The following is an 18,150-nucleotide window of genomic DNA, read 5'->3' as shown; positions in this document are numbered from 1 at the left end:
CCAGTAAACACTAACTAATCCCTTCTTTCTCTGTTCTGTGTGAACCAAAAATATTGCAAGCCCTATCAGTAAAAGCCATCAAATCATCAGTCACTGCCACCACCCCTCACAGTGAAGATAAGCTTGCAGCTCAGCTTCTGCAGCCTGAGAGGACTTAAAATATGAAGGACAGGATACTGGCCCTAAATAGCTAAATGCTTGTCAAAGGAATGACTTCAATAAGCCCAAATGTTTGCTCCCTCCCATACATAGAGCAGCGCTAAATTCTTTAACTTGAGATGTCTGGCTTTCTTCAGTTAACAAGTAATTTTTAATGTTCGGACTGCCTGGTCTTTGTTGTAGAACTCCTATATATCCTAGCTCCTCCCCTATCTCTTTGGAGCAGTCCCTCAGAGCGACCTGGGAGGCTGTCAACCCGGTCGAAGGGGTGTGAGTCCTCAGAAATGTCCGCCAAATAAAATATAACTTTCAACTTTCAGGCGGTGCATTTATTTCAGTGGACATCTGCTTTTCTCCGCATCTTCATAGCTGACGCATTCCGGAGACATCAGCTCAAAGATCTCTACCTCCTCAAAAAAGCCTTTCCCTCCACTCTGTGTAAAGTAGCTCTCTCTCTTTACGCTCATTCTCACGATTTTTTTACCTAAACCTGCAGGCATGTTTGCCTATTGCCCCCCCCACCCCCACCCCCGGGAAGGAAGGGCAGGACCATGCCTAACCTGCTTACTGCTCTATCCACGCCTGCAGGACAGCACCCACTGCTTGTGGCACAAATGAATGAAGGAAGAGATCCTGGCATGGGTGGCGCCTCGGCGGGCCCACCCCCAGGGGATTCACCCCCGCTTCCGCGCCGCGGCAACAGAGCCACCCCCGCGTGCAGGCCGGGGGAGGAAGTGGGACCCCGAACGGCTGGCGAACAACTGGGGGCCCCATGGCGGCCCCGAGCAGCGCGGCGCGGGGAGCAGCCCGCAGCCCACAATCCGGGAACCCAGAGGGGCGGCTCCCCTCCCCCTCCCCCCACCCGCCACCCGGCCCGCGCTTCGCAACAAAGCCCGGCTGCAGAGTCGCGGGCACCCCTGCCGCCCCAACGGGTGACAAGGACGGCTTTCCTTACCGGCGTCCGCCTCCTAGTGCCCGAGAGCACAGCCCTCTCAGGATAGTCCGCGACTCCTGTCTTCCCCACAGACAACCGGCGAGCGCACCTCAACTTGCATGGAGGCGGCGGCGAAATGGCTCCGGCCGCGGCGCCAAGGGGGCGGGGTCAGCGCGCTACGCATGCGCAGAAAGCGGGCTTGGGCCCGAGGGCGCCCCGGGGGCGGGGAGGGGCTACGGCAACCTAGCGGCTGGAAGCGTCCCGTCGCCTGGGAGACTCTGTGCCTGCTGGCTGCACCCCCACCCGGCTTCTTCCTGCCGTGAGCTACCTACTTTTGAACGTTTTGGGGGCGTTAGGGATTTATAGCATTTTGATGCAGCAAAATGTTTTGCAGCTTCTATCATAGGGACCCCTGGTAGATGAGGTGCCCTTCGAAGACAGAACCGGAAACCTCAGGTGCAAACTTTCTAGGGTTGTTGGGATGATTAAATGAGATGGCATGTGAAGGGACCTTAGCGCAGTACCTGGCACATAATAGGCATTGTTACTGTAGTGGTTCAGATACTCTAACGCGAATGTCTCCTGAAAGAGAAGTAAGCTCAGGAAGGAAGGAACCCTGCATGGCTAGGGCTGAGCACATCAAGTGCTCAGTAAAAACTAGTTTAACGAATAGATAAAACCTGCAAGGTTGTTTTTGCCCAAATTGGATATCCTTTTGTCCTCAGTCTTTGGAACAATTTGTATCCTTAACTATTGTAGTAGTCACTATTAAAGTTTTGAACGTTAGTTTGTCATACGAAGGAAACAACACACAAAATTTCAAGTTGGAGTTGTTCCAGAGAATCCAGACTAATCAATTATTTGGCCCCATCAAACCTACCGTCCTTATTTTTCACCTCTTTCATTATGTTTTTTCCTTAACTCTAGCAGATCACTGTGATTAATCCCTTGAAAATTCTGTTGCTCCTACAATCAGAATAACAGAGTTTAGCATTTACTCATTTTAAAATTTTCTGCATGTGTTTGCTCTCTTCAACTAGGAATAAAATCATTTAGGGAAACACCTGAATCTTTTCTCTGTCCTTTTCAGGGTGCTTAAAGCAGTAGGTGCCTGATATTTATGATAAGGGAACCCCAACTGGCATAAATGGATTGCAAGTGTTTTGTAGTATTTAATGAGCACAGCAAAAGTGTCAACATATTAAGTATAAATAAACTTTCCCGAAGGGGATCTTTAGCCCTCAAGGATTACAGAGAATTTTATCATTGACTTGGCTCTTAATTTAGGCCTTGCACCTGAGACCTAGAGTCACCAGGGGATTGGGAGCCATGACTGGCATTACCTTTGTAGGTTACCCTTCGCAACTAGCATCCTCTAAGATCTTCCTTAACATTTGCAGAAGAAGTATCAAAAACATGCTCCAGAAGTACAAAGAGTGGACAGAGTTCAATACAGCCGTCAGTTGTTCCCAGTATATGATTATCTAGAAGACTACAGAGGCTAGCAAAGCAGCATAGAACAGTGCAGGAACTTTTTTAAGCTTGATAAGAAAATAAGCAACAAATTCTTCCTACCTAAGAATTTGAAACTGAGTCTACAGGTTGCTTTTAATAATCAAATAATGAAAGGTCTTTTTCAATTGTACTAATTAATATTTCCTGTTTACTTTTTTTGGCTAGAAATAATTTATGAATCAATCAACTTAGTTTCTGAGTGTAGTAAAAAATAAAGATTATAAAAATACGTATAAAATTCAATCTGTGGGTTGTATAGGAAAAAAAACTGTCAGAGTTTCTCATGTTATTTGTTATTTCTGCCAATCCAACAGACTGAGGCGGAGTTTCGGGCAAGGAGAATGAGATGGTTATAACTGGCTGTTATTGTTGGAATGGATGGTGGGAAAGGGGAGAGAATGTTTTGGTTACTCTGTTTCTCAAAATAGCAAAGGGCTGGGGGTGGAGGAACTAAATAAGAAACCAAGTACCAGAGCTAGGGTTTAAGCAAGGTCATGATGTCTTGAGGAGGCCAGAGCTGTTGAAGTTTTGAGCCCACTCACAAGCTTGTGAAAACCAGTAACACTTGTGCCCTTCGACACTCCTGTACTAGTACATACAATGCGGTATCCAGACGGGGATAAAATTTGTTTGTTTGTTTTTGTTTTTGTCTTTTTAAAGGCTCACAGAGATTTCCTAATAGCTTGAGTGGCTAGACTTTGGAGTCATAGGAAGTTGCCTATATGCTGAATAGGCTGAAGGTCTTTGTACTCAGAATTCTCCCAGAATCATTATAGTCTTTACACTTTCAAACCCAGAATAAATTAGATTAAAAGTGGTAGGTTTACATTAAGAGCATATAAAAAGGCAAAAGAAGTGAAAGTACAGGGTAGAAAGGCAAGATCTCCAGAGGAAGGCAAGGTGGGTGCTCTCTGTATTCCTGGGAGGTTTCCAGTCCAGGTTATCCTGTAGCCAAATTCTTCTGGCGCTTTCACAAGTGTGTCCATGGAACCTGGATATCACACAGGGTGATGGGAAAGATCTATAAAAAAATACTCATCTTAAAGAAAAAATGTACAAACCATAAGGCAAAAAACTAAAGGTGCTGATTATGTGAAAAGCAAGGATATCTGCTCAGTAAAGGACACCATGAAGGAAGTTAACCATTGGCAGAGTAGGGGTAGATACTCGTGATGCTTAAGGTTGTCAAGAGATGACTGCCTTTTCTGGACTATTCAAGGAATTCCTTCAAACCAACAACAACAACAACAAATGCAGCAATCCTCACAGAAAAATGGGCAAAGGACAAGAAGAAGTAATTTTCAGAAGAGAAAAACCAAAAGTATATTCAAGGTGCTCAAATGCATTAGTAAGAGGAATCAAGAAATTAAAACATCAATCAGATACCACCACATGCCCACTAGACTGGCAGAAATTAGAAAAGAAAATAATGTCAAGGATTGGTGGTGATGTGGTGACGTGAGATTCACCACGCCCAGCTGGTAAAACAGACTGATCCAATCACTCTGCAGAGAAGGCAGGTGCTAGTCAAACAATGTTGGCAAAATCAAACAAGCCTGTTCCTTACACACACACATACACACACACATTTACGGCCATCCCACATCCAATGGAAAGTTTTGGTGCAGAGTGGGTGGAGTCAGCGTGTTCACCAGGCTGAGACTGAGGGTCCCTGCAGTTGAAGCAGCCTTGCTGACCTCAGAGGCTGGGCTGCTTCTGTGGCGCTGTTTGAGTAACTGCCAACAATGTCCACTCATGCCCCACCTGGACCGCTCCCCAGACCCCTGGGTTGCCTCTGCATCCGTAGATCAAGTCTTTTCCCAGGTCCTGGCTGCCCAAAGTCCACTGCCAAGCTGTGGTGAGGAGTAAGTGGGGCCGGGGTGTTCTCCCAGCTCATATTGGGGAGCGCGGCAAGGAGGCAGCTGCTGTGGCAGACCTTTCTCCGCCCTGTCTGATGGCAAGCCAGCATCTGCACACTCCTCACGAGTGGAGTCTAGGTTTCTCCAGCCCCGTTATCTGTCCCGGCCATTCTCCAAGCAGCTAAAGGAGCTTGTCTCTTTCACGTCTGGGATGCCCAGTCTGGGCTCAACCCACTCACTCCCCAGAGCTAGTGTCCACCTGTGTGAGCTCCCTTTTCTGCTTAGTCCCCTCCCTGATAGGTTACAGGTCCCAGCCTGATGCTTTTCTTCCCATCTTACCTGATTACATGGGGGTCTTTCTTGCAGCCTTAGTTTTATAGGAATTTTTCTGCTGGTTTCCAGCTAGTTGTCCGTGAGAATTGTTCCACATGTAGATGTATTTTTGAAGTGTTTGTGAGCGAGGTAAGCTCCATATCCTCTTATTCTGCCGTCTTGATCTCCATCTCATGGGAATATTTAGACCACAGAAATGGGCGAACACTACAAATCTGGGCTTTCCCCCCCATCCTCTGCCAGAGCAGAGAGTAGCAACCATTTACCAGCTCACTGGCCTTGGTCTGGGGAAGTCCTTCCACTGCCCTGGGTTGAGTCTTCCCTTCCCTTGAGCCAGGATGGAGTGGATGCTGGTCTTCCAGCTCTGGCCTCCTGCCCTGCAGCCCAGGAAGTCCGTGGTAAGTTGTGCTGCTTCTGAGTTGCCCTGGAGCCTGGGTCCTGAGCCTGGGGTTCAGCCTATGATGAGGTGGTTGGGAGTGGAACCTCACGTGGTACCCAGCTGCTGAGGTTCCAGGGCTTTCCACACTTCAAAGAAGCCTTCAGTGTGGTTGGGAGACCCTGGTCCCTCGGGGCTGGTGACATTTGCCAAGTGTCTGTTTCTCTCTGAGCTTTACATTCTCCTCCAAGAATGAAACTCCTGAAGGAAAGCTCTTACCATCACTACCCCTCATATTTGAGGCCTTTGGAGTTCCTCTGAGGATGGCTCTGCTCCCATGTTATGTCTCTGATCCCTCCTGATCCCTCCATCGCAGATTCGTATGCAGCTTCCTCTGTAAGCACACCAAGTACCAGTCATGCCCAGGCTCTGTTCTGAGCACTTTGCATACCCTCTGCCTGGACAACCTTATTTTTCCCATGGTTTCAACTACCATCTATATTCCTCTAAACCTCTATCTCCTATCCAAATTTCTTTTGAGCTTCAGATCAACATATGTAAACGCTTGGTGGGCCTCCCTACATAATGTCCCACAGGCTTTGATTCTTGGGTGTCACTCCTGATTCCTTTATTACTATGGTAGGCAACCGTCAACATGGCAACAATGATCCTTTCCTCCTGGAATTCCCATCCTACATTGTACTAGGGTTATTCTTTTTTTTCTTTTTTTTTTTTTTTTTTCACTTAAGGAAGGCACTGGGGATTGAACCCAGGACCTCAAGCATGCCAAGCATGCGCGCTACCACTGAGCTATACCCCCCACCCCGACTAGGGTTGGTCTTTTTGACTAATAGCATACAAAAGGGGATGGCAGGCCACTTCTGAGACTGCTTTAAAAGACTGTGCCAGATATTGACACAACATTGTAAACTGACTATAACTCAATAAAATAAGAAAAAAAAGAAAAGAAAAAAGAAAAGAAAAGAAAAGAAAAAAAAAAGACTGTGCCTTCTATTTTGAGCTCTGGCTCCCTTGTGCGCCACCTCTGGCCAACAGCCAGCTAGCAACCAAGGCCTGCCCACAACTATGAAAGTGAAACTTAAAGCAGATTCTCCAGTCCCAGCTGAACTTTGAGATGATAAGGCTCTAGCCAATAGCTTGACTGCAACCTTTTGAAAAACTCTGTGCCAGAACCTCCCAGTCAAGCTGCTCCTAGATTCCTGATCCTCAGAAACTGTGTGAGTTAATAAATTTGCAGTTTTTAGCTGCTAAGTTTAGAGGTGATTTGTTACACAAAATAAATAACAAATGTAAGTACAGTTGTCCCTTGGTATCCACAGGAGACGGGTCTCAGGACCCTGCAGATACCAAAATACATGATGCTCAAGTGCCTTAAACAAAATGGCATAGTAATTGCCTATATATATAACCTATAGCATATTCTTCTGTATACTTTAAATCATCTCTAGATTTCTTACAATACCTAATACAATGTAAATGATATGTAAATAGTTGCAAATACAATGTAAATGTTATGTAAATAATTACCAGTATGTGGCATATTCAAGTTTTGCTTTTTGGAACCTTCTAGATTTTTAAAAATATTTCCCTTCTGTAGTTGATTGACTCCTTGGATGTGGAACCCACAGATACGAAGGGCTAACTGTATCTTCCATCTCTAGGTTCTGTTGATTCTTCTTTCTAAATATCTTTCATTCCATTCCCTTGCCTCCATCCCTGCTGCCACTTCCTTATTTGGGGGCTCCACCATTGGTAATAAGGGGTCACCGAAGGGTTCACCTGCTCCTAGTCTCTGTCTTCCAATCTCCTACTCCTACTGCTTCAAGAGTGCCAGTTTTAAAGCAAAAAGTCATGTCACGTACCGCCCTATCCCATATACACGGAAATACTTCAAATCTTCCAGTGATGGTAACTTTTTTCATCTGTGCCTCTTTGATCTGCTTGTTCCTCTAAAATCACTCAGTAAAAGGTGCGCTCTCATTGTGTGTATCACTGTTCCAAACAGTGATGCATGGGTCATTGAAGAGCCCACAGCTATTTTCCATTCCCCATCCTCTACTGTTAGAAGCACAATCGAAAATTCTGAACCTAGGAAAAAAAATCTGAGGGTGGCACTATGTTCCAGGCTCTGGTAATAATAAATGCAAGCTTCTCTTTCAGTTCTTGGGTTTAGTATTATTTTCAACTTTATTTTGCCAGCTATTAAATTAAAAGGTTTAGCAGCACAGCAATGTGCTGTTTCTCTCTGGTGTATAAAGAACATATACTGAATGCCTCAGGTAGCTATAAAAACTAACAATAACTAACACTTCACTGTGCTTAGGCTGTGCCAGACTCAATTCTAAGAACTTTGTATGTATTACTTTGTGTAATCCTCATAATAACCCCAGGAGGCAGATATTATAATTCTCAGGTTACCCATGAGATGAGTGAATGGCTGATAAATTAAATGACACATTGTCGTCACACAGATAGTACGTGGTGGAGCTGGGACTTAAACCCACACAGCCTGAGGTCATACATGTAAGCACAAGGCCAATCCTGCCTTCCACTCAACCATGTTATACTGTTTGTTATTTCATTCTGTATTGAACCCAACTCTCTACTACATCAGCAGGTCCTTGGGCTTGAATCTTAGGGATAACTGGCTCAGAGGTGCTGTTAAAAGTGGACATATGGTTTTAAAACTCTTAATGTAAAATATAGTATGATGTCACCCAGTTTAGATTCATACTCCAGCAGCCACAGACCATGTATGACCTTGATTAAGATATATAACCTCTCTTTGCCATACTTCATCTTAAAAATAGGAAGATGCTATATTGTATCACTTCTAAAATAAACTTTAAAAAACCACTTTGATATCTCTGGAATGAGATCTGTCACATTGTACCAGTGTTTTTCTTTCTTAGAGGTACATAAAATAATTGTCTTACCATCAAAAACATCTTAGACTCGATGAAATATCAGTACCCATATCATAAGGTAATTATAAAGAATAAATAAATAAGCATGTAAAGTTCGATACCTGGCATATAACATATTTTAGAAAAAGAAACAAAAAATACAGCATCTGAAAATTGGGCTCTTTGTAACCATGTACGGTTGAAAGGCTGAGGCCCCACCAAGAGCGAGATGGGAAGAGGTATGCAGGTAAGGGGTCCAGGGTGAGCTGCAGTCATCAGTATGTCCTAGGACAGAAAAAGTGATGTGCCACCTGTTAGGGACAAACTGTGCCCACCCAAAGCATCCTAGTAAGGATGCACATTTCACCCTCTAGTCGGAGTTTTGTTAGCAAAATAACAAGCCACAAAACACAGAGCTGATCAGAGCCAGAGTCTAGATTATTCTTTTAAGGTCTGGCTTTGAATGTGTTAGTAACCCATGGCTCAAAAGTCAAGGAGGCCTTGGTCTAACATGAAGTTCAAACTCAACGTTGTAGACCCCGAGAAAGAGACTGATGAATGGAACTGTGGGCGCCCACTGAGCAAACAATATGCAGTTTTGGATAAAGTAAGGACAAGGGCCTGAAACATGCCAGAAGATGAAAATGCAATATATAAAACAAGAGAAGAGTTCACTCATTTTTTAAAAGTGGAATTAATAACGGTACTAATAATGGCTTAAGATGTAAAGGACTAATGACTCTTTTAGTGCAATGAATGTCACAGATGAAGTGCATAATCTGGATTCTAGCAGAAATGAGTGTCCAAGCCTTTGAGGACGAAATAAAAAATGTATGTGGTACCTTTAAAATTATTTTCTTCCCTGTTATATAGTCATGGTATTCACTGAAATGCTAATTGCTTTCAAAGTTGTTTTTTATGGTTTGCTGTGCAGACATAGCAGTGAATATTTGCTTTTTTTTTTTTTTTTTTTTTTTTGCTAAGCAAGGATGACGTTGGGAGTCATTCACATGTGTTGGTTTTCCTTATCCATTGTATCAGTTTCCACTGAACCATTTATTTATCTACAAGTTCCTTGGCCACCTGGACAGAAACTTATTTAAGTTCACTGGATTTTGCAACTTGCTTTGTTCCACTTTTACAGCTGTATTTGCTTTCTCTGCCTTTATCCTATTGGAATTAGTTTAGTTGACAGTTTCATTTGCTTCTTAACTTATGTCGTCAATGAACCACCGTATTCCCTTTTGCGTTTATGGTTCCCGTGTTAACTTGTGAGGCTCTGTCTCCCCACGCATTTGTACGTCTGAGCTTTGCATTGCCTGCTTCAAACCAGCTTTCACTGATACTAATACATTTCTATAAAGTTCCGGGATTATACTTCTTTTTCAGTGTTAAATAGTTTCACATATCCAGAATCTGTAATGTCCTATGGGTTATAGTATAGAATGTATTATATTTGCACAAACAAAATAATATGATCCTCTGCAAACTACTTTAAAAAACTTTCAACAAGGGTAAATGGGATATACCTGCCTACTGAGAGAAAATGACTCTCAGATTGGAGCGCATAGCAAAATACAAATTTGCTGTATTTAACATTCTGTAGACACCATTTCATTATGTTTACTAATTATGTGACTAAGATTTAAGAAATTCCTGTGAGGTTTTTCTTTTGGTTCTCTAACTTAAAATGCTGAAATGTCCTCTATATCAAATGATTTCCTAAGAGTCACCAGGGGGGTTGACAGAACACATGACTTGGGTCAGTTATTTTGTCCACCAGGTAGCCATTTCTCAGCCCCAGAGCCCCAGGTGCAAGGTGATGCCCCACCTCTTAGCTGGTGATGCCCCATCAGGTCTTAGCTCTGCTGCTTGCATAACTTTGGTTCCAATTTTCCTTCTTAGTTTAATTGAAGGAAATTGAGGGCTGAGTGAGCAAGTGATAAGGGGAATGATTAAATGGGTTAGATCTGTTGTTTGCTCTTCTTGATTTGATGGGCATATAGGTCCCACTCCGGTAACCCCCATGATGAAAAGTTCCGGCGAACCCAGGTGGGTGACTGGCCTTGGGTTACGGAGTTACTCTAGAAAGTCCCTCAGTCCAGCCCAGCCTTCTCTTAGACTTCAAATTCCTAAGAGCAGGGATTTTCTGTGCCCTTCAGGAGATTATAAGGAGGAAATTTCTCTCAAGTTGTGGCAGACAGCCTTTCTGGGGAAGAACATGTATTACCTACTTGCCCCACTTCACCACATGGCATTTTCCTACGTCTGTGAATAAACAAACCCAATAGAGATCCTAAGCAAAAACTAGTCCCTGAAGTTACTTAGTCCTTCCAACCATCTCCAGTGAACTAATTTCAGATTTCCATCTTGAAAAAGATGTTAAAAATCAGCTTTTAGTATTGTGATAAACAAAATATTCACATCATTACTTTAGTTTTAACATTAAAAACTAAATTCAAAGATAACAAAAAATTCATATCATTCCAAAATTACACTGCTGATTAAAGGCATTAGTAGTAACATACTGCTATATAATATTCATTTCTAAGGAGTTGAATGTTCAAATATATAGAGCTAAACTCAGCCCTGTTCATTCTGTTTGATCATCATATTTCTCTTTGTGTTCACAAGGTCTTATTAATCATGTTAAAAGTTCTCCAAGCACTGATTTCAAAAGAGTGAAAAAGAGAAAAAACAGAATTCTTTGCTTAGCAGATATCCAATATTTATCTTCACTGAAAAATTATCTTGGCTTTTGTATCCTCAGAACCAATGACTGTAACAAAAACCTCAGTTTTCTTCTTTTAGGAAATTAACAGCTGCAGAGAAAAGTTTCAGTGAGATAGAACACAAGCTCACATAGGTCACTGTGATTCAGTTTCTAATTCAGATATCCTAAAGGAGAGAGAAATATGAGAAAACAGTGTGTCATTCCTGGGCCAAAAGAAGAGTGAGGAGACATAACAATTATTAACTACCTGACCAATTAAAGAGAGTGGTTAGCAAGATGACTGAATCCACTGATAACTCCCAATTTTCATTTTGAAAAAGGTTCTTTTTAACATTAAAAATTAAAAAAAATAGAGTAAACTGATACGACTTTCAAATCCATTTCCTCTGCCAATGAGCAGACCAATTAGACGGGAAACAAAATTAAATCTTATGTAGTTAATAGACTGGATAGTCAAGTTTAAAATCACTAAGGGTTGACCATCAATATACCTTGTTGCTAGAAAGCAGGGTTTGTCAGAGAGGAGACTGAGCAGCAGTGATCTATTTCAGAGAAAGACAAAGGTAAAGAAGGTGTATCGAGAAAGCTAAGTGACATTCTTTGAGTTGTCCCCAAATCTTTTATCACTGGAAAGTGACTGCTTGAAAATGTGATTGGGAAATAATGGTGGCCCCTGGGCTCACTGCAGAAAGGACGATGGCTTTCACTTTCAATAATTCAGGGCTCCGTCTGAGGACACTTTCTTCTCAGTGAGGGAAGGGGAAGTTTGTGGTGCCCAGAGCAGAAAGCTTCTTGGTCCTGTGAAACTTTGAGCTTTGAGAAGTTCTCCAAAGCAACAGGTGGAGACTTGAATTCATCTTTGGGGAAGGCCTTTCCTTTGTTATGTGAAAACCACCCTAATGGACCCTTCAGTTATAGTAAACGAAGCAAGTCTTCACCTAACCCAATGTTTTGGGAGAAAACTATGACATTGTAATCAATCTAGATAGAGCAGCCAAGTTAACTGATATGTTAATAGTTGTGCCCAGTTGAGTCATGTGGTAATTTGGCATTGAAGTTAGTGTGCCTAAATGAAACAGCTCAGAGCTGTCCTAGATTCCAAAGGAATATTTATTAAAAGGAAAGTACATTATAGTGATTTAAAATAAGAAAACTTTAAAATAGGATTAAGAACCAGAAATCAAGATAATGGAAGCTCCCAAAGGCAGTTGGAATTAATCAATTACAATTCTCCTCTTGATTCCATCTCATCCATATAAGCAAACATTTCTCCATAAAAATTTTGTGAAATATTGAATGACTCAGGACTCATGACTCTTTTTAGAATTTTTGCCCCTTTATAAATGAAAACTTTTAAAGGACTACAGTATATATTTAAATACTTGTTGATTTCATTTGCTAGGAGAGTTTAGTTCAAGTTAATCTAAAAAGTCCTTGAAAATGAACGCACTCCTCAAGGTGAACTATATCTCAATGTACACGCCCTGATTTGAGAGAGAGGCACTAGCTACAAGGTTCCAAGTTTCCATCCTTTAAATCAGTGAAAGAAAGGAAATCCAAGCTTTTCAGTTTAGCTTCCACATGATCAGTAAATTCCCTGGAGACTTTCTGTAGTGGAAGCCGGGGTGGGCCCATTGGAATCCCAGAGACGAGAGTCATGATGGCTTTGGTCTGTGACACTCCAAAACCTAGACAGGAAAATATAAGTGAGGAAACATGGCTCAGATTGTCCACTTTGCCACAAACACCCTAAAGAAGAGATCATATTCTTAGTGATTACTGTGATAGGACAAAATAGAACTAAAATATGAGAACATTTCTAGTCAATATGGCAGACTGAATGGACATAGGAAATCCCTCTTCCTGCTTTAAGCACATAGAAATGCTGGAAACTTTTTAACAAATTGACAAACTGTAAGACAGAACAATGCGAGATTCAAAATCAATCCTAAAAGTAAGGAGGAACAAGAAGTATCAGGAATGAAGAGGTCAGAGTGGTGAGGAGGAGCTGAAGCCAAATGGTCCACGAGGATAATCTGATTCAGCTATATACCGTGTGGACTGAATGATGTAGGACTTCATCACTAGGACAGAATTCAGTTTGAGCACATCTAAGAAGTCCCTGAGAAATGCACTACGTAAGGTGTTATATGACTCTGCGCTGCTGTTTTAGACTGGGACAGGAGTGCAAGGTGAAGCCTTGAGTCTGTACATATCAAGGAGCTGGAACTAAACTCCCAGTGTAAAACTGGTAGCTAGCCTTCTATGAAAAGCAATGGGGGAAAAAAAAACTGGCCCACTGGCAAGGAAGCCTGACATCTGCCAGGGCTGTGGATGGAAAAAGATCATATGAAAGAAACCCCAAGTTTGTACCATATATGAATGCTGGATCCACATTTACATTATGCACTTGGTACAGGAACCATACTAAGAAATATACATGAAGCCTGACTAGAAACGGTGAAACTATATTGTCCCAGCAGAGACAAATGTAAAACCACTTGACAGGACACTTCACAACCTAGAGCACAATGGATTTCCCAGAAAACAACTACCTGTGAAGATGAGTTCAGAGTTAAAAATTACAAAGCACACGAGGAAAAAGAAACTGCAAGGGAGTCAGTGAATGTGTAACCGACAAATTTCACATCCTGAGAACAGATGACAAAATTCTGAAGGAGACTTCACAGAAATAAAAGAAGGAATAGAAGCCATAAGCTAAGAGAAGGGCATATAAATACAGAACAGGAAGATCTGGGGAAAAAAAGCCAAAAAGAAATACTGAAAATGAAAATATATAATCAGTAAAACTAAATTGTAGGAAACATAGCTAAAGATAGAATTAGTGATTTTGAAGGTAGACCCAAGGAAATAATCCAGAATACAGCAGAGAGAGAAAGATATTTGTCTTCTTAACTGGCTATTGCTTTTGGATCCAAGGTATGAGACGTAACTTTCTTTTGCTAAGTTAACTTTGTTACAGTAATAATTGAGCATTGGGAAGGAAAATATTAGCATGACTAAATATCTAGAATATAGTGTGATTAATGCAAAATGGCCTTATTATGAATAGCTTATTATGAATGGTGGAAGAAGGAGTTACCTTCATGATAAGACTTTGTCATGTTTATTAAATCTCTTGTACACACAGTGGAATATTACTCAGCCATAAAGAAAGAGTGAAATCTTGTCATTTGTGACAATACCAATGGACCCAGAAGGTATTATGCTAAGTGAAATAAGTCAGATGAAGACAGACAAATCCTGTATGATTTTACCTATATGTGGAATCTAAAAACAACACATGAACAGACATAAAACAGAAACAGAGTTATATAGTGCTGTATGTCAATTTTATCTCAATGAAACTGGAAGGAAAAAAAGATAAGTCTCTCTTTGACTAAACCATGAAAAGTTCAACCTCTAAGGAAGTCAGAAATGAGCTCTTTAAAGATATGATCTTTTCGATCATAAACATTATCTTCAAGAGCCTCTTTCATAATGCCAATATTCTGGCAAAACAGTAAATCCTTTCAGGTAGTATCTTAGAGCTGTATTTTACAAAACTATTGCAGTATCACTGCTGGTGTGCAAAGAGATCTTACACATACAGGTAAACTTTTAGTTCTTTTAAAAAAAATTTAATAGTTCAATAACTACTTTAATGCACTTTAGGAACAAATACCAAGCCCGCAATTTTGGGAAAGGTATTGCTTAGGGCAAGGGAATAGTAATTGTTAATAACAGTACTGGTGGCACACAAATATGACAAAAGTCATCCAAAAGCAAACGGGAAGTATTCTCTTTGAAGGATTAAGAAATCTAGCTGAAAACCCTGTGAGAATGAGGGGTACATAACACATAATAGATGCTTAGGGCTTGGGAGGAGTTGCCAGGAAGAGGCAGAAAGACTCTGAAAGGAAGGTGGGAGGTCGGCCAAGAATAAACTTAAAACTATTCCTGGACTTGCCCCAGGTTCTCAGGAAGGGCCAATCTCTTGCAGAAGTGGAGTGAATGGTGGCATTTGTTACTTGCTATGGGATAAGACTTAGGAGACTGTGGAGAGGTTTCTCAACTCAAATTCACTGTATTTCCCTCAAATTTTACATTGTCATGTTATCCAAACCTCCATCCATTTAAGCTCACTTGTGTTAATAAACTCCTATTAAATTGCAAATGCTCTTGGGAGAGCTGTCAGTCATTCACAGTTTAATAAGATCTATATTCAAACTGCCCCCCTCCAAGCACTTAGGCTGAAATAAGCCACAGTGTGGAAGTAGAATTTTAATGAGCAGAGCCAAGTAAAGGGAGGGAGAGTTGATGGTGTAGGAGAGAAGGAATTAAAAGAAAAGGTGTGTGCATAGAGTGGGGAGGTGGGCAATGTGCTAAAATGGAGGAGAGAGATTGGTGAGAAGGTTGCCAAGACCTTCCAATTAGGTTTACTCCACCATTTTATAGGATTGGCCCTGAAGATTAGTATTAGGAATAAAACCCTGTTTGTAGTAAGTAGATTAAAAGCTGTTCTTGTCCAGCCCTCAGAGAAAGCAATGAAAGTCCCTCATCACTTTCTCTTAAACCCTCAGAGAAAGTCCATTTCTTTTATACTCTCCATTAGCAGACCAAGCGGGAAACTTACCCAGTTTGACCACAAAGTTGATAAATCTCTGAATGCAAAACTGGAAAGGAGCAAACAAATCTATAGTCAGTATTACTGAACCATGATAATAATTTAAAGAATTTAGAGGTCAAATGACAGAAATCCCAAACTAAAAAGTCCACACACACACCTTAGTTTTCTGAATGTCTGTCAGAATGGAGAAAAACAGCCAAGTGAGGATGGTTGAGGTCCATCCAGGATAAGGCAGGATCTTTCCATACATACAAGCTTTAAGAAACGAGCCCATGAAGAAAAGACGCTCTAATGATGGAATTGTATAACCGAGAACTAGGATGGGGAAGGTACCCTTTATCCATCTAGGTTACACGGGTAAACTTATTAGCTAGTGAGGATGTATCCAAACTGGGGCACTCTAACCTCTGGGGCGCTTTCCAAGATACCTCAAGGGCACTTGGCCAAGGCTAAGATTTATGGACATTAATTTCAGGATCCTCAACTCCAAAAAGTTCTATTTCTAAAATGGATCATAGTAAGGATTTGCACATAATGGAGGTGCAGGCTGTCCGTTTATATCTCTCCTTTCACAGACCTTCTCTCACTTGTGAAAAATAAAAAAACATACCTCCTATATCACTGCCTTGGAACATCTCTGGGAACCAAATAAAAGAGCGAATCAAAATGTTGGTATTGGAATCAACAAAGTTGACAAAGTGATTCCTCTAATTAATGGATAACACGTCCTCTAAAAAGTCAGAGGGTTTTCAATTTTTTCCTTTCAACATTTCTTTTAATGTGGTGATTGAGGTTGTCAGCTGAAAATCATTAAATGATCAAGCATTCTGTGATTTTTTTGGCATATGACTCAAAAACTGTTCAAAGAACGGAGTGACTGCTATATAACATTTCTTCCCTTCTTATCTACTCATATATATGAACAGGGTTTATTTCTAATACATAGCACTTATTTCTGTAAAAACAAAAAAACTGAAATAGTATTAAAGCTGAACTTTAGCTCATCCTAGCAATAAAGAATACTCATCCAGGAATTCATGAAGCAATTAATTAAAAAAAAAAGATTCCCATCCATCTTATTAAGAAATGCACTTTTAATAACATTTCACTTTTACATTGTTTTAATCAATTGTATGCTAGGAATAAAAAATTCAATGAAGAATAAAATTTAATATCCAGAGCCTTGCAAGCATGTGTACATGTTCTTTTTTCCTTCACACACAAACACATTACATTGTACATGACAGTCACATGTCTCTGCTGCCTTTTTAAGCAGTTAATATATCATGGAGATCTTTCCAGATCTGTGCATATAAAAGTATCTCATCCTTTTAAAGGGCTGTAGATAATTCCATTGCATAAGGCAAATGTAATGTATTTGACCATTTCCTTACAGGTGGATATGTGGGTTGCTTCCATCTTTTGCTATTATAAATAATGCTGTAAGGAACATCTTTGTACACATGTCATTTCATCATAAATATAACAGATGGCATTTAAGTCCATGAGAATAGGTAAGTTTAGCTCTTGTCTGCTTCTTCACTTGTCAGCAAACTCCTTTCGGGCAGAGACCAGCTTGAATTGAAATTGTGCATTTAGCTCAGCCCTTGGCATGTTAGTAAAAGAGTAAGTGAGACCCATTCACACTTGCAAGAAGAAACAGAGAATGTGATAAACTAAACTCCCTACCAACACTGTTTTGAGGGAAGTGATTTATTTGAGTGGGACTCAATAAAACAAAAGGTGGGGGCGGGGAAGAGATGGACACGGAATCAGCCAATAAAAGAGCCCACTAAGTGGAAGGGTCCATATCACAGCTGTTTCACACTTTATTCCATCCTGTGATTTTCCTGTCGTTCAGCTTGGAAGAGGTTGGAATTTTCAGAAATGATTTTTTCTGGGAAACAAAGAAAAAATAAAACCATAAAGGAAAAGTGGTGGCAGAGTCTGCACACTTCAGACTTCATATCTTAATTTAAACCAAAGTCTTGCACAATGTTTAACTTAGTTGATGTAACTTCCTAAGTCCTTGCCCTGCTCCTGCTCTCAGCTTCCCCTGGTCTGGGGCTAAACACAGGTGATTAAGTAGCTATTTAAACTTTAAGTAGCAAGTAGATTCAGGCTGGCTCGCTGTTCAGGACCAAAGGGCAGAGAATGTAATTAATCATACCTGGCGACTGCTGCCTCATATTCCCCCTGGTTGGCGCTCTGGTCACTCCCTCTGACCTCCAGAATGCTTTCTGACTTCTGCTCTGTACTTTCCGATTGCCCTGATTGTGGCCCGTCTCATTCAAAAGAGCCCTTATCTGAGCTTCATTGGGTCCGACCACCTGCTCTGATCTTGCTTATGCTGTTCATTCCCACTCGTTTTTTCGGGATTGTCCTGTCACTTTCATGATCCTTGAAGTCCCTATGCCCCTCAGCCTCCAGAAGCCTTCCTGCTGTGCCTACTTCTTTCCACTTTATCCCGTTTACCTGAAGTACACACGCTACCACCTGCTGGGACTGGTTCCACCCTTCAGAGAGGCTCTTCCTTCTCTGGACAGCGAGGCTGTGCTCCATGAGACATTGACAGCAGCTCCCCTGGGGTCTTCCTGGAACACATCAACTCCTGCTTCCCTCTTTTCCTGTTTCAAAAGCCAGTGTCTCCTTTTGGATCACCTGCTTGGCTCTTGCTTGCTGC

General features: G+C 41.4%; 2 protein-coding genes across 9 annotated transcripts in view; both read right to left on the bottom strand.

Annotated features, from left to right (window-relative positions):
• The window catches only part of DHX9 (DExH-box helicase 9), a 52,542-nt gene extending 51,272 nt beyond the window's left edge, over positions 1-1,270 (bottom strand). For both annotated transcript variants that reach the window (XM_074349916.1, XM_074349918.1), the window contains exon 1: positions 1,115-1,270. The gene's annotated coding sequence lies outside the window, so the exon portion shown is untranslated. The remainder of the gene's footprint in view (positions 1-1,114) is intronic.
• A 10,659-nt stretch (positions 1,271-11,929) lies between these two features.
• The window catches only part of NPL (N-acetylneuraminate pyruvate lyase), a 31,970-nt gene continuing 25,749 nt past the window's right edge, over positions 11,930-18,150 (bottom strand). Inside the window, exons 11-12 of one of the 7 annotated variants that reach the window (XM_074349907.1) lie at positions 15,474-15,513; positions 11,930-12,525 (exon numbers count right to left, since the gene is read on the bottom strand). In XM_074349907.1, the coding sequence (XP_074206008.1) occupies positions 12,341-12,525; positions 15,474-15,513 (225 nt within the window). In that variant the 3' untranslated portion in view covers positions 11,930-12,340. Of the gene's footprint in view, positions 12,526-15,473; positions 15,514-16,541; positions 18,095-18,150 lie in introns of those variants that run through there. The other 6 variants (XM_074349909.1, XM_074349911.1, XM_074349908.1 and 3 more) reach the window with 6 other exon arrangements.

Source organism: Camelus bactrianus, chromosome 21, assembly GCF_048773025.1.
Source record: "Camelus bactrianus isolate YW-2024 breed Bactrian camel chromosome 21, ASM4877302v1, whole genome shotgun sequence".
In the NCBI taxonomy this organism is placed as follows: Eukaryota; Metazoa; Chordata; class Mammalia; order Artiodactyla; family Camelidae; genus Camelus; species Camelus bactrianus.
The sequence above is the reverse complement of the archived record's forward strand: the minus strand, read 5'-3'. Positions and strand labels throughout refer to the sequence as shown.